This window comes from Blennius ocellaris, assembly GCF_963422515.1.
Source record: "Blennius ocellaris genome assembly, chromosome: 23".
NCBI lineage: Eukaryota > Metazoa > Chordata > Actinopteri > Blenniiformes > Blenniidae > Blennius > Blennius ocellaris.
The window spans coordinates 1149104-1174399 of record NC_137672.1 but is presented as its reverse complement, the minus strand read 5'-3'; the positions used below and the strand labels follow the sequence as shown (position 1 = coordinate 1174399).

Sequence of the window (25296 nt, the reverse complement as noted above, 5' to 3'; positions counted from 1 at the left end):
GGTGATCAGTTGACAGCTCTGCCCCTCTCTTTATCTCTTTACCCGAGTGTCCAAGACACGCGGCCAGAGATTAGATGACACGACCACAAAGTCTATCATTGACCTCCGGCCTAGGGTGTCCTGGTGCCACGTGCACTTATGGACACCCCTGTGCTCGAACATGGTGTTCGTTGTCGTCAAACTGTGACTGGCACAGAAGTCCAATAACAGAACACCACTCGGGTTCAGATCGGGGAGGCCGTTCCTCCCAATCACCCCCTTCCAAGTCTCGCTGTCATTGCCCACGTGGGCGTTGAAGTCCCCCAGGAGAACAATGGAGTCCCCAGTTGGAGCACTATCCAGCGCCCCTCCCAGGGACTCCAAGAAGGTTGGGTGCTCTGAGCTGCTGTTCGGTGCATAGGCCGAGACAACAGTCAGAGACCTGTCCCCTACTTGAAGGCGTAGGGACGCAACCCTCTCGTTCACCGGGGTGAACTCCAACACATGGCGGCTGAACTGTGGGGCAATAAGCAAGCCCACTCCAGCCCGCCGCCTTACACAGCGGGCAACTCCAGAGAAGTGGAGTATACAGCCCCTGTCGAGGAGCTGGGTTCCAGAGTCCAAGCTGTGAGTGGAGGTGAGCCCGACTATATCTAGACGGTATCTCTCAGCCTCCCTCACAAGCTCGGGCTCCGTCCCCCCCAGCGAGGTCACATTCCATGTCCCAAAAGCCAGAGTCTGTGTCCGGGAATCGGGTCGTCGAGGCCCCTGCCGTCGACTGCCCCCCAATCCACACTGCACCCAACCCCTACGGCAGCCTCTGTAGGTGGTGGGCCCACAGGAGGATGAGGAGGAGGGGCCCGCGTCGTCCTTTCGGGTTGAGCCCGGCCGAGACCCGCGGGCAAGCACCCGGCCCCCAGGCGCTCGCGTGCGAGCCTCCACCCCGGGCCTGGCTCCAGGGTGTAGCCCCGGCTGCGCCAAACCGGGCGACGTCTCCATGCTCCTCGTGTGTGTATCCATGGGGGTCTTGTGAACTGCTTTTTGTCTGACCCGTCGCCTCGGACCTGTTTGCCTTGGGAGACCCTACTGGGGGGACAAGCCCCCCGGCAACATAGCTCCGAGGGTCATTCGGGTACTCAAACTCCCCCACCACGATAAGGTTGCAGTTCAAGGTGGAGCACCCCTAAACCAGATGTTTCTGGCCTGTCGTCCACACCAGAAACCTGGTTCACCTAAACCAGATGTTTCTGGCCTGTCGTCCACACCAGAAACCCGGTTCACCTAAACCAGATGTTTCTGGCCTGTCGTCCACACCAAAATCAAATCAAATCAACTTTATTTCTATAGCCCTTTTATAATCACCCGGTGACATCCAAAGTGCTTTACAAAGCTAAAACAATACAGTAAGAAGTAAATACGAGAATGAATACATAAAAACAAAAAATAAAATAGAACACAGGTGCTGTCTGTAGGAGGTGCGGCGGTGCTGCAGTTTGTTGAAGCCATCCAGAAAATCATCAAACAGAGCATACAGAGTAAAATACACTGCACTAGGCAGAGTTAAAAGCCAGCTTAAAAAGGTGAGTCTTCAGTTTTGATTTAAAAAGGCCGAGATCAGTGATGGCGCGAATGTCGGGGGGCAGTTTGTTCCACAGTCTCGGAGCAGCGACTGTGAAAGAGCGATCGCCCCACTGTTTGTATCTCCACCTTGGGATGTCTAAAAGACGCTGACCTGAAGAACCAGGGCCCTGCCAGGGTCACGTAGGGTTAAAATGTCAGACAAGTAAGAGGGACCAGGACATTGATGGCATTAAAAACAAACAACAGAAGTTTAAAATCGATTCTAAAACGAACTGGAAGCCAGTGGAGAGACAACAGCACAGGGGGAATGTGTTCACGTCTGGATGAATTTGTTAAAAACCTGGCAGCGGCATTCTGCACGAATTGGAGACGCGTAATAGAAGACTGGCTGAGGCCGACATAGAGGGAAGACTGGCTGAGGCCGACATAGAGGGAAGACTGGCTGAGGCCGACATAGAGGGAAGACTGGCTGAGGCCGACATAGAGGGCATTACAGTAGTCCAGTCTTGAGCTAATAAAAGCATGTATCGTCTTCTCAAGATCCTGTTGTTTCAGGAATGGCTTCACTTTGGCCAGGAGACGGAGCTGATAAAAACTGGCTTTGACCACAGAACTAATCTGTTTATCACATTTAAGACCGTTGTTGAACATTACCCCAAGATTTGTAACAAGTGGTTTAAAATAGGGGGCCAGAACACCAGGAACATGGTTCACCTTAACCAGATGTTTCTATGTCATCCACATTAGGTAGGTGGTTTTAGAAGCGTGAAAACACCCCCCCCCCCCCCCCCCCCCCCCCACTCTGTGATTCACAGCGCCCCTAAAGGCCTAGCATGTGTACTACATGCTCTGAGCCGTGTTCATAGTGACGTGTGGACGGAAGGTTTTTTCGTCATGTGGATGTATCCTGAATCACATGTTTGTTGGTTGGAGAATGACGGTGTCGAAGGTGTTTATTTCAGAGATTCCCCTTCCAGTTCAACACACACACACACACACACACACACACACACACACACACACACACACACACACACACACACACACACACACACACACACACACACACACACACACACACACGCACAGCCAGGATTCATATTAAAGGTTGTCTCTTCTCTCTTTGTCATGGCGTTGGACATTGTTATCATGAAAGTGTTTACTTTTATCTCCTTTCGCATCACGATCTTCTCTCTCGTTCCTCGGTGTGTAAACACTGGGCTCCGGTCTGCATCGGTGCAGCCGTCATTCCTCGGCCTCCTCTTATCGTTCGCTCCTCTGGAACCAAACGTTGCTTTGTCGTCGCTGCTGTCTCAGCGAAGAGCTGCCGGAAGAGGAAGTTAAGTGCCAAAGTTTCAAAGTATAGCATTAAAAAAAAAGTGTTACTTTTCAACCCAAACACGTCAAATTGTGTCAAAATAACATGCGTTCAGTCGAGTCGCTGGTTTTATATCCTCTTGTACTGAAATATATGCTTAATATCACGGAATGTTCTTCGTAAATATATTTCCAGCTCACAGTATCTTCATCATCGTGAGCTGCTCTCCTACTGTCATTGATGCTTCTTATCTTTACTGACGACCTCGTGGAGGAAATACAATGTTACAGTTACAGTGTTTAATGTGACTCTCAGAAAAAGGTAACAAAAGAGAAACCACACACACACACACACACACACACACGATGCATGTTTTAGGAGAGAACAGTGATAGTGTGTTTTAACTTTTATCCCAGTTAACGTTTTAAATCTTCATTTTATTAAAAAAAAGATTTCTCAGTCTAAATCAATGATCTAGACTTCAATCATCATGTATTTGTAATAAATGTACAAAAATTTAGTTCATTAATAATTAAACAAAAATGAAATGGAAATATGAAACATCAGCGTGTTGTTATTCAAAGTGTGAATAATGCTATTTTCTCAAGCTCGTTAAAAGATAAACCACAAACAATTGCAGGAAACCTCTCTGAGGGCTTCTGTTGCTGCGGAACCACTCGGTGCATAATGAGCAGCTCATGCTGACTGGAGGGAGCTAATATTAGGACACTTTAAATAGACGTTGTCCAACAGACAATATAGAGCCTGGGTCTAATGGTGCTGCTGTTTGGCAACAAGACACAAACTTGTCAATCCTATTTGTGTGGCTTTATTCAAATATATCAAAGCAAAAAGTGCTTTGAAAATCTTTATCTTAATTCCACCCCACCTTTTTTCTCATTGAAAAGGTTCTGGAATATAATATCCATATATATGATATATTATTATTGCAGTTGAATCCACTATAGTTTTTGTTTTCTCAGTGCAGATTGTTGAATAGATGTTTTGGTTTGACCTTTCACCAAGTGCTCTATGGGATTCAACCCAGACTTGATTCTGAGAGTATCAGATGGATGGGTAAGATTTTAATCAAACCACTGTGTGGTTACTTTGTTCCTGCAGTCCATCGGCAGAACATCAACGCTGCCATTCCAACAAAAAGGATCCAATTTAGGCCCCGTTTACACGACAATGTTTTCAAGTGAAAATGCTAAACTTCTGTTGTTTTTTGTATGTCCATATATTTTCATGACAACGTTGCTTGAGGCCGCTGAAGCAGCAACAGCTCTCAAGGTGGAACTTTTTGAAAACAGTCCGACTCCGTTGTCGTGTAAACAGGGGAAACGCTTTTCATGCACCTGTGCTCCACAGCCGCCGTAATTAGTTATTCTGCACATGCTCAGTAGAGCCAATCAGAACAAAGTTTCCTCTGTGCTGTCATGACTCCCAGTTCGTATTCTCCTGGGACTTGGTACTTATGTTTTGACGGTCACCATAATAACAATCGAACTTGGTACTTTTATTTTGACAGTCACCATAATAACGATCGAGCTTGGTAGTTTTATTTTGACAGTCACCATAATAGCGGTATAGGGGTGGTATAGCTTGGTTGGTAGAGTGATCGTCTCCCAATCGGAAGCTTGCAGGTTCGGTTCCCATCTCTGCTATCTCTGCCTGCTTACATCCCAAAGTGTCCTTGGACAAGACACTGAACCCCAAACTGTTCCCACTGGAGTGACAGCGCCATGCATGGCTGCAGCTTCCAATGGTGTGTGAATGTATAGGTGAAGCGCTTTGGGGCTGCTCACACGGTGATAAAGCACTATATAATTGAAATCCATTTCCCATTTCCCATTTAACAATCCAACTTGGTAGTTTTATTTTGACAGTCACCATAAAAACAATCCAACTTGGTGGTTTTATTTTGACAGCCAGCTTGGTCGTCTCCACGAGAATGTCCCAATGATTATTTGAATGTTTAGGTGTGTGTGTGTGTGTGTGTGTGCGCTTTCATTACTAGTACAAACAGCGGCACCCACTAGTGGCCCAATATGAAAACTCATCATTTTCAGCCTTTCTGCTGTTTACATGGAAACCGACATCATTTTCAGAATGTTGCCATGTAAATGTGAAACTTTACTGAAATAAATAAACACAAAAATTATATTTTACTTGAAATGTTGTTGTATGAACGAGCCCAGTTTGGCTAAAGTCCGTCCAGCTCAAGCGTCGGCAATCTTCAACACTGAAAGAGCCATTTGGACCCGTTTCCCTCTGAATGCCTCCCAGACCAGGTTCCGTCGCTCCTCTCGGTACCGGGACAGGAGATCCAGCAGGAGATGGAGGCTATAGTTTGGATCGACAACGACAGCTGCAACTTCCACATTGTTCTCGCCACTATTGTAGCGTAATAGTGTTACATCCCTGCGTTGTTCACAACCTTTTACCACACCCTTTGTCGTGGGACCACGCAACACAGTTGGTCTGGGTGCCTTACCGTACCACCTTACCGTACCATACCAACTTACCATACCGCCTTAATGTACCACCTTAACATACCACCTTAAAGAACCACCTTACCGTACTGCCTTACCATACCATACCAACTTACCATACTGCCTTAACGTACCACTTTAATGTATCACCTTAAAAGTACTGCCTTACCGTACCACCTTAAAGTACCGCGCTACCATACCATCTTACTGTGCCAACTTACCATACCGCCTGCATCATTCACAAACTTTTACCATACTCTTTGTCGTGGAACCACGCAACACAATTGGTCTGGGTGCCTTACCGTACCAAATTACCATACCGCCTTAACGTACCACCTTAAAGTACCGCATTGCCATACCACCTTTCTGTACCACCTTTCCATACCGCCCTACTGTACTGCCTTTCCATACCACCATACCATACCACCGTACTATACCAACTTACCATACCGCCTAAATGTACCACCTTTCCGTAGTGCCTTACCATACCACCTTACCATACCAAATTACCATAATGTACCGCCTTAACGCACCACGTTCCCGTACAGCCTTACTGTACCACCATGCCGCCTTACTGTGCTACCCTACCATACCGCCTGCGTTATTCACAAACTTTTACGATACTCTTTGTAGTGGGACCACGCAACACAATTGGTCTGGGTGCCTTACCGTACCACCTTACCATACCAAATTACCTTACCGCCTTAACATACCACCTTACATTAGTGCCTTACCATACCACCTTACAGTACTACCTTGCCATAATGCCTTACCATAGCACCCTACCATAGCACCTTAACATACTACCTTACCATACTGCCTTACCGTACCACCTTAATGTACGGTGTGACTGCCCTAAGATGGACCATGTCTTTGCACCAGATCGGTATGTGTGTTTGCATTGGAGGCATTGTTGTTTGTAATAATCAATTATCAGCTGGTAAAAATGCCGTCCAGTTGTGTGATTCCAAGCAGGCCGTCCCATACCTCCTTTCCTGAGCTCTGATTGGCTGCTCAGCCCCTCACAGCATTTTGAATTGAAGGCTTGAAGGCAGTTTCCCGAAGGTTTTCACATCCTAGAACCTCTCTTTTTCAGTTAAGGAAATCATAACAATGTGATCTCTGGCGCCATCCAAAGAGGAGTCCCAGCTCTAAGATTAGGAAGCACTGACCTCAGCTTTGGATGTGAAATACAGATTGGACATGTGCAACAATTGTTTGGCTGCTTGTGCTTGGAACCTTTTTGTTTGAGTCTGACTCACTGCTGTTGGTCGATACCAAGGAACTAAGGAATTTAAGCAAAATTTAGGAACTTGTCTGACTGCCTTTTTCACATGTTTATATTGTTTTATTTGTTTCCTGCCATGCCATTTTGTCAGTAAGAAATTATTTTGAGTTTGATCATCAGGAAGATTTAAAAGTCCCAACATAAACCTGACATGGGCTTTTGAATGAAACCTTATTTTCATTGACATTTTAATCCTTCAACGAGACACGATGCCACAGAGCCTGATGTGTTTCCTATCCTGTCCACAGGGAGATGGTGAATGCCTGGTTTGCTGAGCGAGTTCACGCGATTCAGCCTTCTGCATCTAAAGACAGTCCACCACAGCAGCGGACCCACCAGTCCTCCACTGACCTAAGCTCCCCCTCAGCCTCCACCATCCTCCCGTCCGCCCCGGACTACCGCTGCCCCTCCCCGGCCACAGTTCCGAGCCCAGCTCCCGGCACCCCCACCCGCAAAATCTCAGCGTCCGAGTTTGACCGGCCTCTCCGGCCTATCGTGGTCAAGGACTCCGAGGGCTCGCTGACTTTCCTGAGCGACGCCGACCGAGAGGCAGTGCCCCTGCGGGGCTCGCTTATGGGGGAGGGCAGCGGGGGAGGGGGTGGCGGGGGCGATCGATGTGCGAGGCTGCTGGAGCTGGTGAAGGATGTGTCCAGTCATCTGGACGTGACAGCTCTCTGCCACAAGATCTTCCTTCACATCAACGAGCTGATCGCTGCAGACCGCTACTCGCTGTTTCTGGTAGGGATGACTCCATACCACTTTTTCACATCTGATACCAATAGCAATACTGATACTGATACTGCAGCCTTGGGGATCAGCCGATACTGATCCAATACCAATGCTGCAGCCTTGAGGATTGACCGATACCGATCCGATCCTGATACTGCAGCGTTGAGGATCAACCGATACCGATCCGATACTGATACTGCAGCGTTGAGGATCAACCGATACCGATCCGATACTGATACTGCAGCCTTGAGGATTGACCAATACCGATCCGATACCAATACTGCAGCCTTGAGGATTGACCAATACCGATCCGATACCAATACTGCAGCCTTGAGGATTGACCAATATTGATACTGCAGCGTTGAGGATCAACCGTACCGTTCCGATACTGATATTGCAGCCTTGAGGATTAACCGATACGATCCGATACCAATACTGCAGCCTTGAGGATTGACCGATGCCGATTTGTCACTAAAAGTTGTTAATGTGGATGTAATTGATACTGACATCTAAAAGCATTACGTTCACTGAACAACAACTATTCTGGTCCCTAAAGAAAGTTAAGTGTAACTGCTGTGGCTTTATTAAAACTTAAAGCTCGCATAGCTTTTAACAGTATTTGTACAACAGACCCAGCTACACCATTCAAATGTTTGAAATAAAATAAAAGTGCAACTTGGTGCAAATATTTAAATGAAATTAAATAATTCCTGTGTATAAATAGAAAAGTCACATTATACCTCAATGACACTGCAAAGCTCCAATAAATAATTGTATGAATTAACATAGAATAATAGTATCCCCTCTTGAAAAATGTAGAAAGATGAAGGTTACATATGGCTTCTTAAGACACACAATCAAAACAAAACTTGTCTAATACTGTAAACTAGGCTATACACCTGAGGCCTGGACTACGAAGTAGAATAATATAATAATGATAAAACAGATCCAGGATCTGTTTCCTGGGTTGATTTATCCTGATCACGTTACTACAAAGCAGGTTATCAACTCTCCAGTTCAACCTGGACCTACATGTGCATGTTCACATGAAAGGGGAGGAGCTTCCATCGCCTGACCAATCACGCACTGAGAAACCCTGCAGAGCAGTTTACAGATAACTGAAGGAGCTGATAAAATGAAGAATTAAAACGCATCCAGCATCTGAAAGCAACACTGCTGCTGCAGCCAAAGCCTGAACATTCCCGACTTGTTAAAGCTGACTTATTAATGCTGACTTGTTAATGCTGACTTGGTGAGGTTATATGATATTAATTCATCAGCGATATAAACTGACTCAGTTTCGCTATATTCCAGCAGAAAGGTGTTGGGATGAACTTCCTCACTGCTCGTCTTTTAGTTTAGATTTTCCATCCAGTTGTTTTGAGGCTGAGTCTCTCTTGTGTGAGTTTTTTGTGTTGGAATATTAATTCATCACTGTGACGCTACGAGTAGTTCTGCCTTCCACAAATTCATGTTTCTGCAGTTCTGTCAGGTGAGACCATTAACCTCATCATCACAGATCAACCCTTGTGAAGAAAAACAGGCCTGCAACAAGTAAAAAAAAACATTCTTCAAAGCCTCAGTGACCAGGGGCCTCATTTATAAACGTTGCGTATGCACAAAAGAATGCGTACGCCACTCTCTACGCAAACCGTGGGATTTATAAAAAGAGAACTTGACGGGAAAATGTGCGGTCCTCCACGCCAACTCTGACCCTGGGTCACCCTAACCCTAACCCAACTCTGACCCTGGGTCACCCTAACCCTAACCCAACTCTGACCCTGGGTCACCCTAACCCTAACCCAACTCTGACCCTGGGTCACCCTAACCCTAACCCAACTCTGACCCTGGGTCACCCTAACCCTAACCCAACTCTGACCCTGGGTCACCCTAACCCTAACCCAACTCTGACCCTGGGTCACCCTAACCCTAACCCAACTCTGACCCTGGGTCACCCTAACCCTAACCCAACTCTGACCCAGGCGTACTCACATAACTGGGGGAAGGAGAAACTGCGCCACTGATGGCAGAAGAAAGAAACGGGAGAAACTGTGTGAAACCGATCGTGTAAAATAAATAGTTATATGACCTCTCATATATGGACAGTTTATTTGCAAGAAGTGGATAGTAAAAAATTTAATTTCTACAATGAATAAACAAACATACTCCCTGGAGTGCACACGGGAAACATATGATTAAGACAATAGTAAGACAACAGTAGGGTAAATGATGTTTCCACTGATATGAATGCAGTGTAACATCCTATATCATATAGCCCATATAGCAGTGTTGGGCGCAGACTGGAGGCTGTACGTGATGGGTGGCTTCTAGGTACGGAGAATTCATGTGGAAATCCTGAGACTTGCAATGTTGTAGTAGTGTTTAACCCGTTCACCGACCTTGCAGGCGACAGTGGAGAACCCTAACCCTCAAGCGGTGGCTGCTCACCCCTTTTCCTCACCCACAAGGCGCAGAGGAGAGGACCTAGAATCTATAGTATTGTGGAGCGCTCCATCGGCTCCTGAAGGGCAGGCGGCGGTGTCCCCAGGGCCGCCCCTGGCCAAGTGGGGGCCCTAAGCAGGATTTTATTTTGGGGCCCCCCTTCCAATAACATAATAATACTAATAATACTAATAATACTAATAATACTAATAATAATACTACTACTACTACTACTAATAATAATAACAATACCCCAGGGGGCATGTGGCGGATGGTGTCAATGCTGTGGCCTCAGAAGGTCGGAGTGTGGCTGAGGTGAAAAAAAGTGGTCCGACATCAAAGTAGACGCAAAAAAGCGCCTGGCGTCACACAGGCAGAGCGTCTGTGCCCCGGGCGGGGGAACGGGCCCTCCGGAGCTCACCCCGCTGGAGGAAACACTGGCGGGGGTCATCGGGGAATCCCTCCTGAGTGGAGTGGTGACGGAGGTGGAGGGGGACACCGCCACCTGCCCTCCAGGAGCCCGATGGTGCGCTCCACAATACTATAGATTCTAGGTCCTCTCCTCTGCGCCTTGTGGGTGAGGAAAAGGGGTGAGCAGCCACCGCTTGAGGGTTAGGGTTCTCCACTGTCGCCTGCAAGGTCGTGAACGGGTTAAACACTCCTACAAAATTGCAAGTCTCAGGATTTCCACATGAATTCTCCGTACCTAGAAGCCACCCATCACGTACAGCCTCCAGTCTGCGCCCAACACTGCTATATGGGCTATATGATATAGGATGTTACACTGCATTCATATCAGTGTAAACATCATTTACCCTACTGTTGTCTTACTATTGTCTTAATCATATGTTTCCCGTGTGCACTCCAGGGAGTATGTTTGTTTATTCATTGTAGAAATTAAATTTTTTACTATCCACTTCTTGCAAATAAACTGTCCATATATGAGGTCATATAACTATTTATTTTACACGATCAGTTTCACACAGTTTCTCCCGTTTCTTTCTTCTGCCATCAGTGGCGCAGTTTCTCCTTCCCCCAGTTCTGTGCGTACGCCTGGGTCAGAGTTGGGTTAGGGTTAGGGTGACCCAGGGTCAGAGTTGGGTTAGGGTTAGGGTGACCCAGGGTCAGAGTTGGGTTAGGGTTAGGGTGACCCAGGGTCAGAGTTGGGTTAGGGTTAGGGTGACCCAGGGTCAGAGTTGGGTTAGGGTTAGGGTGACCCAGGGTCAGAGTTGGCGTGGAGGACCGCACATTTTCCCGTCAAGTTCTCTTTTTATAAATCCCACGGTTTGCGTAGAGAGTGGCGTACGCATTCTTTTGTGCGTTCGCAACGTTTATAAATGAGGCCCCAGGTCTGTAGGCTTCTGGTCACGTGACACAAACACAGGCGCATGATAACCATGGCGACAGCTCGTCTTGTTATGGCATGTAGCCCAAAGTGAGGTTGAGGATTTATGAGATAGTATTGTCTTATGGATCAGATCGGACAGGTTCTCATAAAATAATCTGATACCAATCCAGTGGATCAGACCCCATACCGATCCAGTGGATGGGATCCAGTTGATCGGACCTGATACAACCCAGTGGATCAGACTGGACTGACTATCCCTAGTGTATGGTAGGAATGGTGGGTCAAGCTCCGCCCTCCTCGGTCATACCACAAACCTTTTGTTTTGAACTCTGCTAGTTTTTCCTCATGTTTGTGTCAAATTAAAGTACAATGGAAACCTGATGACATTTTTATTGAACGTCTCAAAACCACAGGAGCTATAGTTTTGAGATATTCAGGATTTTAGAGCTTCCACCTGGAGAACTGAGATCCGGGGAACAATGAAACGACATCACGAGTGCAAATGCTAACAATAAGACAACGTCAGAGCAGAGGACTGATCAGTTGTTCCCTGGATTGCTCGCATCCCAGGGTATCATGGTACAACACAGCTGTTTCTGGATCTCTGCCAGCCCAAGGGGTCTTGGTACAACATAGCCGTTTGCCTGATTGTGGTTCGGTACTGATTTGTTTCAGGCTGGCTTGGCTGGCGTTGGCATCTCATACAGTAGAACAATATATTTGATCTTTAAGTTCAAATATGGTCGTAACCTTGTTTTCATCATTTTGCTATAAATACTAAAAAGTACCTTCGGCTGCATTTATCATATTTCATAGCTACACTTTAGAACGGGTTACATTTTATTACTTTTTTAGGTATTTTAGCTGTTTTGAACCACTTCAGCTTTTTTAACCTATTGTTGCTACGTTTTAAAAGCAGCTTTATTATTATTGTCACTTTAGTTAATATATCAGGTTTTCACCCTTTCAGCAGTTTATTTTCTCTCACATGGTTGATCTGTTTGAGATAATCTGTACTTTGTTTGAAAAAGCCCCTTTGAGCCAGTTTAAAACGGGAATAGATGACAATGAGTCTTGAAGTGTAGCAATAAAAATAAGATGAAAATGCCAACGTCCATAAAATGTTTTTAAAGCTCTAGAGCCAGTATAGTGGGGGTAAAACTTGTGTGTTTGCGGTTGCAGGTGGGCGAGGACAGCTCCAACAGGAAGTTCCTGGTCAGCCGACTGTTCGATGTGGCTGAAGGCTCCACGCTGGAGGAGTCGTCCAGCAGCTGCATCAGACTGGAGTGGAACAAGGGCATTGTGGGACACGTCGCAGCCACGGGTCAGCCGCTCAACATCAAGAATGCTTACGAGGTGAGGACTATTCTGAGCATGTTCGGCTTGTGTTTGCTCTGCAGGTAATGGACGCTTTCTGCTGACCTCCTGCAGACTGGAGGGGTAGAAGTGAACCGAGGAGGGGCTGAATGGTCAGGGGACTCCTCTGAAAGGATCCCCCCTTACCTGTTGGCATCAGTGGGCCCAGCTATATTATACTTTTATTACACAAAGCTGACATTAGCAGGCAACGCTCTCAGGACTATCAACTTGGAAACACGCAAAAGTGCTTGTTTAGCTCGAAATGTCTGCATGTTGGCACGACATGGATATTCTGTTCTCAGTCTGAAAAAGGTCTTTAATTAAACTTGTAGAAACCGTGTGCATCTGTGTGTGTGTGTGTGTGTGTGTATGTGGGTGAATCAGTGTAATCTTGAACACGCTAATGGTAGTTAAAGAGGGCCGGGGATGGTTAGGGTTCGGACTTCCTGGAAGCAGTATCAGATTCTGCAGGAGCGCCCACACACAGCATTGCACCTTCAAATAATCCACACCAACAACATGCATTCACTGAAGAGCCTAACACACACCAATATTCCAACATTGATTTGCACACATTATATTGTTAATAGAATCTCACACACACAGACAGCATGGTAATTCGCCAGAGGTGAACCATGCTATCAGCCACTCTTGTTCTATTTGTTCTTCCCCCATCTCTCTCTCTCTCTCTCACTCTCTCTCTCGCTGTTGAGAGGCAACCAAATTACACTTACACACACACACAGCCACACAAACCTGGTTTGCATGCTAATCTTTGCTTTACTCAGTGGTGTGCAGTCAGGGCCAGCACTGCGAGCCCTGTCAAAAATGATTTTATTTTTTTTATTATTTTTTCGATCAGAGGTCAGCAATGCATTTACTGCTAGCCCCTGTAGAGGAAAGGAGCTGTGATGCATTTAGAGGACATAGGAGATTTGAGCTCCATAAAATAGAACCAGCTGTTTTCTAGATAAAGTTGCTAAAGTCACTAATTGATTCCAGATAGATTTCAGAATCACTATGTATCCATCCATTTTCTGCCATTTATCCGGGGCCGGGTTGCGGAGGCAGCAGTCTGAGCAGAGTTTCCCAGCCTTCCCTCGCTCCAGACACTTCTTCCAGCTCTTCCGGTGACACCCAAAGGCGATCTCAGGCCAGCCAAGAGACATAGTCCCTCCAGCGTGTCCTGGGTCTGCCCCGAGGCCTCCTACCGGAGGAACATGCCCGGAACACCTCCCTGGGGAGGCGTCCGGGGGGCATCCAAAATAGGTGCCTGAGCCACCTCAGCTGGCTCCTCTCGATGTGGAGGAGCAGCGGCTCTACTCCGAGCTCCTCCCTGGTGACTGAGCTCCTCACCCTATCTCTAAGGGTGACTGAGCTCCTCACCCTATCTCTAAGGGTGACTGAGCTCCTCACCCTATCTCTAAGGGTGACTGAGCTCCTCACCCTATCTCTAAGGGTGACTGAGCTCCTCACCCTATCTCTAAGGGTGACTGAGCTCCTCACCCTATCTCTAAGGGTGACTGAGCTCCTCACCCTATCTCTAAGGGTACGTCCAGCCACCCTACGGAGGAAGCTCATTTCAGCCGCTTGTATCCAGGATCTCGTTCTTTCGGTCATGACCCATAGTTCATGACCATAGGTGAGGGTAGGAACGAAGATCGACCGGTAAATCGAGAGCTTCGCTTTTTGGCTCAGCTCCTTCTTCACCACGACGGACCGATACAACGTCCGTATAACTGCAGACGCTGCACCGATCCGCCTGTCGATCTCACGCTCCATCTTTCCCCCACTCGTGAACAAGACCCCAAGATACTTGAGCTCCTCCACCTGTGACAAGGGTACTCCACCGACCTGGAGGTGGAAAGCCACCTTTTTCCAGTCAAGAACCATGGCCTCGGATTTAGAGGTGCTGATCTTCATGCCAGCTGCTTCACACTCGGCTGCGAACTGTGTCAGTGCACGCTGAAGGTCCTGGTTTGATGGAGCCAACAGAACCACGTCATCAGGGCGACCATGGCTCAGGTGGTAGAGTGGTCGTCTTTCGGAGTGAGAGGTCGGAGGTTCGAGCCCAGTCTACACTGGTCTATGTGTCGAAGTGTCCTTGGGCAAGACACTGAACCCTAAATTTCTCCCAGTGGTCGACTAGCACCTTGCATGGCAGCTCTGTCCCATTGGTGTGTGAATGTGAGCGTGAATGGGTGAATGACTGATATGTAAAGCGCTTTGGGACTGAACTTAGTGTGGTTAGAAGGCGCTATATAAAATCTAGACCATTTACCATTTACCATTTACCATCTGCAAATAGCAGAGATGAGATCCTGTGGTCCCCAAACCGGACCCCCTACGGCCCCTGGCTGTGCCTAGAAATTCTGTCCATATAAGTAATGAACAGAACCGGTGATAAAGGACACCCCTGCCGGAGGCCAATGTGCACTGGGAACAGGTCCAACTTACTGCCGGCAATGCGAAACAAACTTTTGCTCCGGGAATACAAGGACCGAACAGCCGTTAACAAAGAGCCCCGGACTCCGTACTCCCGGAGCACCCCCCACAGGACGTCTCGAGGGATGCGATCGAACGCCTTCTCCAGATCCACAAAACACATGTGGACTGGTTGAGCGAACTCCCATGAACGCTTGAGCACCTGGTGGAGAGTATGGAGCTGGTCCAGTGTTCCACGACCAGGACGAAAACTGCATTGTTCCTCTTGGATCCAAGGTTCGACTAACGGCCGGACCCTCCTCTCCAGTACCCTGGAATAGACTTTCCCGGGAGGCTGAGGAGTGTGATCCCTATGTAGTTGGAACACACCCTCAGCCACGACAGTCCCTGCACATACAGAGACTAAAGGAACTCTTGGCGAATCTCATCCACTCCCAGTGCCTTGCCACTGAGGAGCTTCGCAACAACATCGGTGACTTCAGCTTGGGTAATTGACGAGTCCACCTCTGAGAACCCAGTCTCTGCTTCGTGGTGGTGGGAAGTATTCCTTCCACCGCCCAACGATATCCCCAGTTGAGGTCAACAGCTCCCCACTTCCACTGTAAACAGTGTTGGTGGAGAACTGCTTCCCCCGCCTGAGGCGCCGGACGGTTTGCCAGAATTTCCTCGAGGCCGACTGAAAGTCCTCCTCCATGGCCTCTCCGAACTCCTCCCAGACCCGAGTTTTTGCCTCCACCACAGCCCGGGCTGCGGCTCGCTTGGCCTGCTGGTACCTGTCGATTGCCTCAGGAGTCCTATGAGCTAACAGTGCACGATAGGACTCCTTCTTCAGCTTGACGGCATCCCTTACTTCCGGTTTCCACCACCGGGTTCGGGGATTGCCGCCACGACAGGCGCCAGAGACCCTGCGGCCACAGCTCCGAGCAGCAGCTTCGACAATGGAAGTGGAGAACATGGTCTACTCGGACTCAATGTCTCCAACCTCCCTCGGGATCTGTGAGAAGCTCTCCTGGAGGTGGGAGTTGAAGACTGTGCGGACGGAGGGCTCGGCCAGGTGTTCCCAGCAGACCCTCATAACACGTTTGGGCCTGCCGAGTCTATCCGGCCTCCTACCAGTCCAGCGCATCCAACTCACCACCAGGTGGTGATCAGTTGACAGCTCTGCCCTTCTCTTTACCCGAGTGTCCAAGACACGCGGCCAGAGATCAGATGACACGACCACAAAGTCTATCATTGACCTCCGGCCTAGGGTGTCCTGGTGCCACGTGCACTTATGGACACCCCTGTGCTCAAACATGGTGTTCGTTGTCGTCAAACTGTGACTGGCACAGAAGTCCAATAACAGAACACCGCTCGGGTTCAGATCAGGGAGGCCGTTCCTCCCAATCACCCCCTTCCAAGTCTCGCTGTCATTGCCCACGTGGGCGTTGAAGTCCCCCAGGAGAACAATGGAGTCCCCAGTTGGAGCACTATCCAGCACCCCTCCCAGGGACTCCAAGAAGGTTGAGTACTCTGAACTGCTGTTCGGTGCATAGGCCGAGACAACAGACAGAGACCTGTCCCCTACTTGTAGGCGTAGGGACGCAACCCTCTCGTTCACCGGGGTGAACTCCAACACATGGCGGCTGAACTGTGGGGCAATAAGCAAGCCCACTCCAGCCCGCCGCCTTACACCGCGGGCAACTCCAGAGAAGTGGAGTATCCAGCCCCTGTCGAGGAGCTGGGTTCCAGAGTCCAAGCTGTGAGTGGAGGTGAGCCAGACTATATCTAGACGGTATCTCTCAGCCTCCCTCACAAGCTCGGGCTCTTTCCCCCCCAGCGAGGTCACATTCCATGTCCCAAAAGCCAGAGTCCGTGTCCGGGGATCGGGTCGTCGAGGCCCCTGCCGTCGACTGCCACCCAATCCACACTGCACCCGACCCCTACGGCAGCCTCTGTAGGTGGTGGGTCCACAGGAGGATGAGGAGGAGGGGGACTATTTAATTATTAAATTTTTTTTTATAATTTTTGACAGGGCTCGCAGTGCTGGTGCTGACTTCCCCTGTAAAGCAAAGATTAGCATGCAAACTGTGTGTGTGTGTGTGTGTGTGTGTGTGTGTGCGTGCGTGCGTGCGTGCGTGCGTGCGTGCGTCAGAGCTAATGTTGGTTTACAGATTAATAACTGCTCCTGATATCATTATCAATAGAACTCCATCACTGTAATATAATCTAGTATCATCAGTAGAATCAACACATACAGGAATTAAACAGTGACAGAGTGTGTACGGTGTGTAACACTTTCTTTTTTCCAGTTCCTCACAGTCACACATACTGATTTTCTTTCTGGAGACATTTTTCTTGTTCCATCAGTCAAATCCAGCACTAATAGAAGTTTTTGTCACAGGGACATTTAGTCAGTATAATTAGAGGTTTCAGTTACACGAGAGGCCAAACAAAAATGGCTAAATCAACTTTTAATTCCAAAAATCGGCACAATAGTGTAAATGTCATGAGGGATTTGCTAACTGATTGCAGTAACTGAGGAGACCACTGCAGTAAAATTTTGGACAGGTAGATTGATGGGCAGAATTGGGTGCTTGTAGTTTGACACCAGCCTCACTGCAGCTCCAGTTGGTTCTTCATGTCGTCTGTTTGTTGGTCTCTGCAGGACCCCCGGTTCAACGCAGAGGTGGACCTGATCACAGGCTACAAAACCCAGAGCATCCTCTGCCTGCCCATCAAGAACCACCGGGACGAGGTGAGAGGCCCCCAGAAACAGGTTCACCTGCATGTTGGACAGGTGGAGACGCAGAAACAGGTTCACCTCCATGTTTGACAGGTGGAGACGCAGAAACAGGTTCACCTGCATGTTGGACAGGTGGAGAAGCAGAAACAGGTTCACCTGCATGTTGGACAGGTGGAGAAGCAGAAACAGGTTCACCTGCATGTTGGACAGGTGGAGAAGCAGAAACAGGTTCACCTGCATGTTGGACAGGTGGAGACGCAGAAACAGGTTCACCTGCATGTTGGACAGGTGGAGAAGCAGAAACAGGTTCACCTGCATGTTGGACAGGTGGAGAAGCAGAAACAGGTTCACCTGCGTGTTTGACAGGTGGAGACGCAGAAACAGGTTCACCTGCATGTTGGACAGGTGGAGACGCAGAAACAGGTTCACCTGCATGTTGGACAGGTGGAGAAAACCCCACGAGTAAAAAGCTCTGATGACAACAAAAGATGGTGGAATCTGTTAAAACAGCTCAAGAAAGAGATGAAAGCGATCAGACGACCCTGGTTCAGTTAAGGCGTTCCACAAGCACTTTCTGTCGCAGAGCGTTATGGGTTTTTGTGCAGTCTGACTTAAAATTCGTGGATGGTATAGAAAGAACCCACCACTACCAGGTACAACTTTCCGCGACCCCTCTGTTGAGGTACCCAGCATGGTGGAACGGGTCTGTGAGGAGGAGCGACAGTGCTGCTGTCTGATGATTGGTCAGTGACGATCGTCACTCTAGACTTGTCCACAATATTTAAATATTTCATCGGCTGTAAGCCGCCGTTGTTGTTTATATTTGCCTTTCTCCTTGGTTGATTTGTTAACTGGGTTTATTGACACCATGACACAACATCATGGTCTTCTAACAACGTTGTTAAAAGACCATGGGGTTGTGTTGCTCCTCTCAGGAACAGGAGGCGGGGCTTCAACAGGAGCTCCTCCTCTCAGAAAGAGCAGCTTCTCTCAGGAACAGGAGGCGGAGCTTCAACAGGAGCTCCTCCTCTCAGAAAGAGCAGCTTCTCTCAGGAACAGGAGGCGTGGCTTCAACAGGAGCTGAATGCTGCTGTTCACAATGAGAAAATTTAAACTGAGTCACAAAAGAATGACTTAACAGCCACTGGCTGCTTCCATGTTCTTCACTGGATGGCTCAGTCGTTCATAACCCTGCCTACATTTTTACCATACTTTCTGTTGTGGGACCAGAGACAGAGTTGGCCCTGGGTGCGCTTTGTGTACTGTAACCCCCCTCTCTGCTCCGATCCGCCACACACTGTGGTGGAACAGCGGCTTTACAGGGCGACACATACCTGATCAATCTGATCACAATAAAACCTCACGTTGGCTTCACATCATAGGCCGGATTATTAATGTGCTTCTTGGCAAAGAGCCTGAAGTCACAACACAGAAAACGAGGAGGAGGAGCTGAAGTGTAAACCTGAGAAGTTTGTTGGCCTGTCCTGCTACAGGTGGTGGGAGTGGCTCAGGCCATTAACAAACAATGTGCGGAGGACAACGCCTTCACTGAACAGGACGAAAAGGTGAGTGAAGCCCAGCTTACCTGTAAGATTCATCTCTACTTCCTGCCTTCATCATGAAACAACACATTTCCTTGCCATTTGAAGACACATGAACAGCCTTTTAAAAAGGATATTTGGAAATGATTTGATGTTATGGAATTGATTGGTCTATGTTCAGGGTGTGAGCTACTGGGGGGGCAGGGGTGCTCAGCCCCCCTTAAAGAGTCAGGCGCCCCCTTAAAACATGATTTGTAAAGTTTTAGGGGTCTCTAAAATATTGGTTTAGGGCTAGGGTTTATGCTTAGGGTTCTATGCATTTCGTTTTTGTTTTTTTGTCATGATCATGTGTTAAATAAGTCTATTTTTATTTATCTGTTTGTGCACAAGGGGGAATCTTCACTCTTTCATTTTAATAAAGTTGCCGGCCTGCATGCAGTTCCAAGTGTGGGGGCGCTAGACTGAAACTTCTCTTTAAATCAGACAGCCGCTCAATTTCAAACAGGGAAACCTGGTAAATGTGTGATTTCCTAATAAAAAATAATGTGAGGGACTCTGAGGAGCAGCATCAGGAGCTGGTCCAGGTCTGTGGTGCTTCTGTCTGAAGGTAATGTCTATAAACTGTAGTATTAATACTCAGCACTGTTTTGTATATGATGGTACTAAGGATTGGATCTCTGCTCGTCTGGACATTTTTTTAGAATTCCTTTGGTCATGCATGTTTAGCATCAAGTATTTTTTGTTGATGCGTGTGAACGTATTTCAGAGGTTATTTTGTGCACGTTATTGTGGATTTGATTCCCAGTGAAGTTGCACTTTTTTTTTCCCATTGACGTTTATATGACGTCCAGACAAGACGTCCATGAAATGTCCTGGAAATTCATACAAAAAACTGTAATTGTGGCTTTTTGTTGGACCAGTTGTGTCCCTGAAGCCACAGCTTTTTGTTTAGTTTTAGGTTTAGTTTTGGCTAAGTGGGGTAGAAGGGTCGGCTTGTATAATGAATGCGTTATGCAGTTTGGATGAGTCGTGTTGACGTTTTATGCAGTTTTATGCTTTTCTAAAGCAACAAAACCAAAGAGTGATGAATCTGTTCTCCTTGACCTCTGTTTGCCTTAGTCGTCTTCACTTGCCTCAAAATTCTGTCTCCTGATCGATGGCATGTGCTTCGCTCTACACAGGACTTCTCGGCTTACCTGGCCTTCTCCGGCATCGTGCTGCACAACGCACAGCTCTACGAGACGTCGCAGCTGGAGAACAAACGCAATCAGGTGAGTGGGAGGAGTTTTCAGGGGAGGTGCACGCCTACAGGGGGCGCTCTGTACTTACTGTGTGTGTGTGCGTGCGTGTGTGTGTGCGCAGGTGCTGTTGGACCTGGCGAGCCTGATCTTTGAGGAGCAGCAGTGTCTGGAGGTTTTACTGAGGAAGATCGCAGGAACCATCCTCTCCTTCATGCAGGCTCAGGCCTGCACCGTCTTCATCGCCGACGAAGACTCAATGGTCAGAACACACACACACACACACACTTGGAGGAGCTTCTCTTCTTTTCTGTTAGTTCACTGATTTAAAGGGACAAGGATCATAAATAAACTGGAAAAACTATGAATAAGCACATGAAACTAGTGCAAGCTTTCAAATATGCTCTCAGTAAGTGTATTTATTATTATTTATTGATGTTACAGGAGGACAGTCGTACTCGTAGCATTTCCTTGATCATTTACAGGAATCCAGTTAGACGATATGAAAGCAAGTAACATTGAACCCAGTTTGATTTTTGTCTTTACAATGGTGTTTTTTTACAATATTTTATCAAGAGTGATAGACACAATAGGGCACCATTGAAGTGTGAGATATCCTGAGAAAACATGCTGCTGTCAGTGAACGAATGAAGAGTTTGTTACAAAATTTGGAAATACATGAATATAGTGAATACACAGTGAAAAGAAACACACAGAATCAGACAATCTCACTGATTGTTGGTTGTTTGAAAGATATTTATAGATGTTTGCAAACAAGTGGACCAGTTCAGCCACTGGTTGCTGCTACATTTAGTCTGCTGGAGTCCATGCTTCTTCGATTTACTGCTGGAGAATAACACAAGGTGTTTTTCTTTTAATGGACATGGATCATATTAGAATATAAAGCTAATACATGTGAATTAGCTAAAATATATATATAAAAAAAGAATATGGAATATGGGCTGTCAGAAAATCAAAGTCAGGTGTTATTTGAGTTTCAGTCACATGTTTGATATTCACTGCGTCCCGTTAGGAAGTCAGGTCTGATGTGATTTTACTTTTAAAGTCACTTTGTTCTGCTGATTTGATTCAGCGTCTTGGATAAAACTCTCTGAAAGTTAAAAGCATTGATCAACTCTGTCCTCCGTAGGCTCTTTCCTGCTACTGTTGGACCACATACTCACTTCTTTTCTCCTGGTATAATCACTGCAGCTTCTAAACATCACTCAGTTTGTTTGTTGAGGCTGGCCAGCAGATATTGCTCTGCATCTAGAGGAAACCATGAAGGTGTACCCAACAGCAACGGACAGATTATCTCTCCATGTACTGCCCTGTGTACCGTATACTCTCTACTCTGACTTTTATGGGCTGCAGCGATTTGCAGTGTGAGCTCCTCTAACAACATCATTAACTTCACTCTGGAAATGTGCACAACCAGGTCAGAGGAAGCCTTTTCTAATGCAGCCTATATTTATGGTTGGGGAGAAAAATGTGAGTGGAAAATGCTTAAAATAGGTATTAGATAGTGAATGACTGTGTGGCACAGTCTTAGAAGGGGACAGTTCTTGGTGCTGCACGTCTCCAGAGGATATCCTGTCAAGGAAAATTGATGAATGCATCAGGAGGGAAGGCGAATCAGTGTGTGGAGGATTGGCGTGAAGGAGCAGAGTGATATGTCAGAGCATCGAGTTAAACCAAACATCCATCCATCCATTTTCTGCCGCTTATCCGGGGCCGGGTCGCGGAGGCAGCAGTCCGAGCAAGGTTGCCCAGACTTCCCTCGCCCCAGACTCTTTCACCAGCTCTTCAGGTGGCACCCCAAGGCGTTACCAGGCCAGCCGAGAGACATAGTCCCTCCAGCGTGTCCTGGGTCTGCCCCGGGCCCTCCTACCGGAAGGACATGCCCGGAACACCTCCCTGGGGAGGCGTACGGGGGGCATCCGAAACAGGTGCCCGAGCCACCTCAGCTGGCTCGGTGGCTCCTCACCCCATCTCTAAGGGTACGCCCAGCCACCCTACGGAGGAAGCTCATTTCAGCCGCTTGTATCCGGGATCTCGTTCTTCCAGTCATGACCCATAGTTCATGACCATAGGTGAGGGTAGGAATGAAGATCGACCGATAAATTGAGAATTTCTTCTTTTGGCTCAGCTCCTTCTTCACCACGACGGACCGATACAACGTCCGCATAACTGCAGACGCTGCACCGATCCGCCTGTCGATCTCACGCTCCATCTTTCCCCCACTCGTGAACAAAACCCCGAGATACTTTAACTCCTCCACCTGTGACAAGGGTACTCCACCGACCTGAAGGGGGCAAGCCACCTTTTTCCGGTGGAGAACCATGGCCTTGGATTTAGAGGTGCTGGTCCTCATTCCACCTGCTTCACACTCGGCTGCGAACCGCATCAGTGCATGCTGAAGGTCCTGGTTTGATGGAGCCAACAGAACCACGTCATCTGCAAATAGCAGAGATGAGATCCTGTGGTCCCCAAACCGGACCCCCTCCAGGCCCTGGCTGTGCCTAGAAATTCTGTCCATGTATGTAATGAACAGAATCAGTGACAATGGACAGCCCTGCCAGAGGCCAACGTGCACTGGGAACAGTTCCAACTTACTCCCGGCAATGTGAACCAAACTCCTGCTCCAGGCATACAGGGACCAAACAGCCCTTAACCGAGGTCCCTGGACTCCATTCTCCCGGAGCACCCACCACAGGACGTCCCGAGGGACCCGGTCGAACGCCTTCCCCAGATCTACAAAACACATGTGGACTGGTTGAGCGAACTCCCATGAACCCTCAAGCACCTGGTGGAGGGTATAGAGCTGGTCCGGTGTTCCACGACCAGGACGAAAACCTCATTGTTCCTCTTGGCCGGACCCTCCTCTCCGGTACCCTGGAATAGACTTTCCCGGGGAGGCTGAGGAGTGTGATCCCTCTGTAGTTGGAACACACCCTCCGATTCCCCTTCTTTAAAAGAGGGACCACCACCCCGATTTGCCAGTCCAGAGGTACTGTCCCCGACGGCCACGCGATGTTGCAGAGATAGCCACGACCTTCCCTGCATATCCAGAGACTTAAGGAACTCTGGGCCCATCTCATTCACTCCCAGTGCCTTGCCACCAAAGAGCTTCGCAACATCCTCGGTGACTTCAGCTGGGTAATGGATGAGTTCACCTCTGAGAACCCAGCCTCTGCTTCCTCAATGGAAGACGTGATGGTGGAATTGAGGAGGTCCTCGAAGTATTCCTTTTGTTTTTTTTTCGAAGTATTCCTTCCACCGCCCAATGACATCTCCAGTTGAGGTCAACAGCTCCCTACCTCCACTGTAAACAGTGTTGGTGGAGAACTGCTTTCCCCTCCTGAGGCCCTGGACAGTTTGACAGAATTTCCTTGGGGCCGACCGATAGTCCTCCTCCATGGCCTCTCCGAACTCCTCCCAGACCCGAGTTTTTGCCTCCACCGCAGCCCGGGCTGCGGTATGCTTGGTTCGCCGGTACATGTCAGCTGCCTTGGGAGTCCTATGGGCTAACAATGCCTGATAGGGCTCCTTCAGCTTGACAGTGTCCCTTACTTCCGGTTTCCACCACCGAGGGTTGGGGGTTACTGCCACGACAGGCACCAGAGACCATGCGTCCACAGTTCCGAGCGGCACCTTCGACAGTTGAGGTGGAGAACATGGTCCACTTGGACTCAATCTCTCCAGCCTCCCCCGAGATCCGTGAGAAGCTCTCTCGGAGGTGGGAGTTGAAGACTGCACAGACAGGGGGCTTGATCAGGCGTTCCCAACAGACCCTCCTGACACGTTTGGGCCTGCCGAGTCTATCCGGCCTCCTCCCGGTCCAGCGCATCCAACTCACCACCAGGTGGTGATCAGTTGACAGCTCTGCCCCTCTCTTCACCCAAGTGTCCAAAACACATGGCCAGAGATCAGATAACACGACCAAAAAGTCTATAATTGACCTCCGGCCTCGGGTGTCCTGGTGCCACGTGCACTTATGGACACCCCTGTGCTCAAACATTGTGTTGTGATGGACAAACTGTGGCAAGCATAGAAGTCCGATAACAGAACACCACTCAGGTTCAGATCGGAGAGACTCCAAGAAGGTTGAGTACTCTGAACTGCTGTTCGGTGCAGAGGCCGAGACAACAGTCAGAGACCTGTCCCCTACTTGAAGGCGTAGGGACGCAACCCTCTCGTTCACCGGGGTGAACTCCAACACATGGCGGCTGAGCTGTGGGGCAATAAGCAAGCCCACTCCAGCCCGCCGCCTTACACCGCGGGCAACTCCAGAGAAGTGGAGTGTCCAGCCCCTGTCGAGGAGCTGGGTTCCAGAGTCCAAGCTGTGTGAGGAGGTGAGCCAGACTATATCGAGATGGTATCTCTCAACCTCCCTCACAAGCTCGGGCTCCTTCCCCCCCAGCGAGGTCACATTCCATGTCCCAAAAGCCAGATTTTGTGTTCGGGGATCGGGTCGTCGAGGTCCCTGAAGTCGACCGCCACCAAATCCACACTGCACCCAACCCCTGCGGTAGCCTCTGTGGGTGGTGGGCTCACAGGAGGAAGTGGACAGTTCCACGTCGTCCCTTCGGGCTGAGCCGGCCGGGTCCTAAGGGCAATAGCACGGCCACCAGGCGCTCGCAAACGAGCCCGACCCCAGGCCTAGCTCCAGGGAGGGGCCCTGGCTACGCCTTACCGGGCGATGTCTCTTCTCACTTTGGTTTTTTCTCCATAGGGGTATGTTGAACTGCTTTTAGTCTGGCTCGTCACCAAGGACCTATTTGCCTTGGGAGACCCTACTGGGAGGC

General features: G+C 48.5%; 1 protein-coding gene across 5 annotated transcripts in view; it reads left to right on the top strand.

Annotated features, from left to right (window-relative positions):
- pde5ab (phosphodiesterase 5A, cGMP-specific, b) overlaps positions 1-25296 on the top strand; it is a 174559-nt gene that overhangs the window by 52751 nt on the left and 96512 nt on the right. For all 5 annotated transcript variants that reach the window (XM_080519101.1, XM_080519102.1, XM_080519100.1 and 2 more), the window contains exons 2-7: positions 6910-7399; positions 12363-12536; positions 17632-17721; positions 19203-19274; positions 20432-20521; positions 20613-20750. In XM_080519101.1, coding sequence (XP_080375227.1) covers positions 6910-7399; positions 12363-12536; positions 17632-17721; positions 19203-19274; positions 20432-20521; positions 20613-20750 — 1054 coding nt within the window. The remainder of the gene's footprint in view (positions 1-6909; positions 7400-12362; positions 12537-17631; positions 17722-19202; positions 19275-20431; positions 20522-20612; positions 20751-25296) is intronic.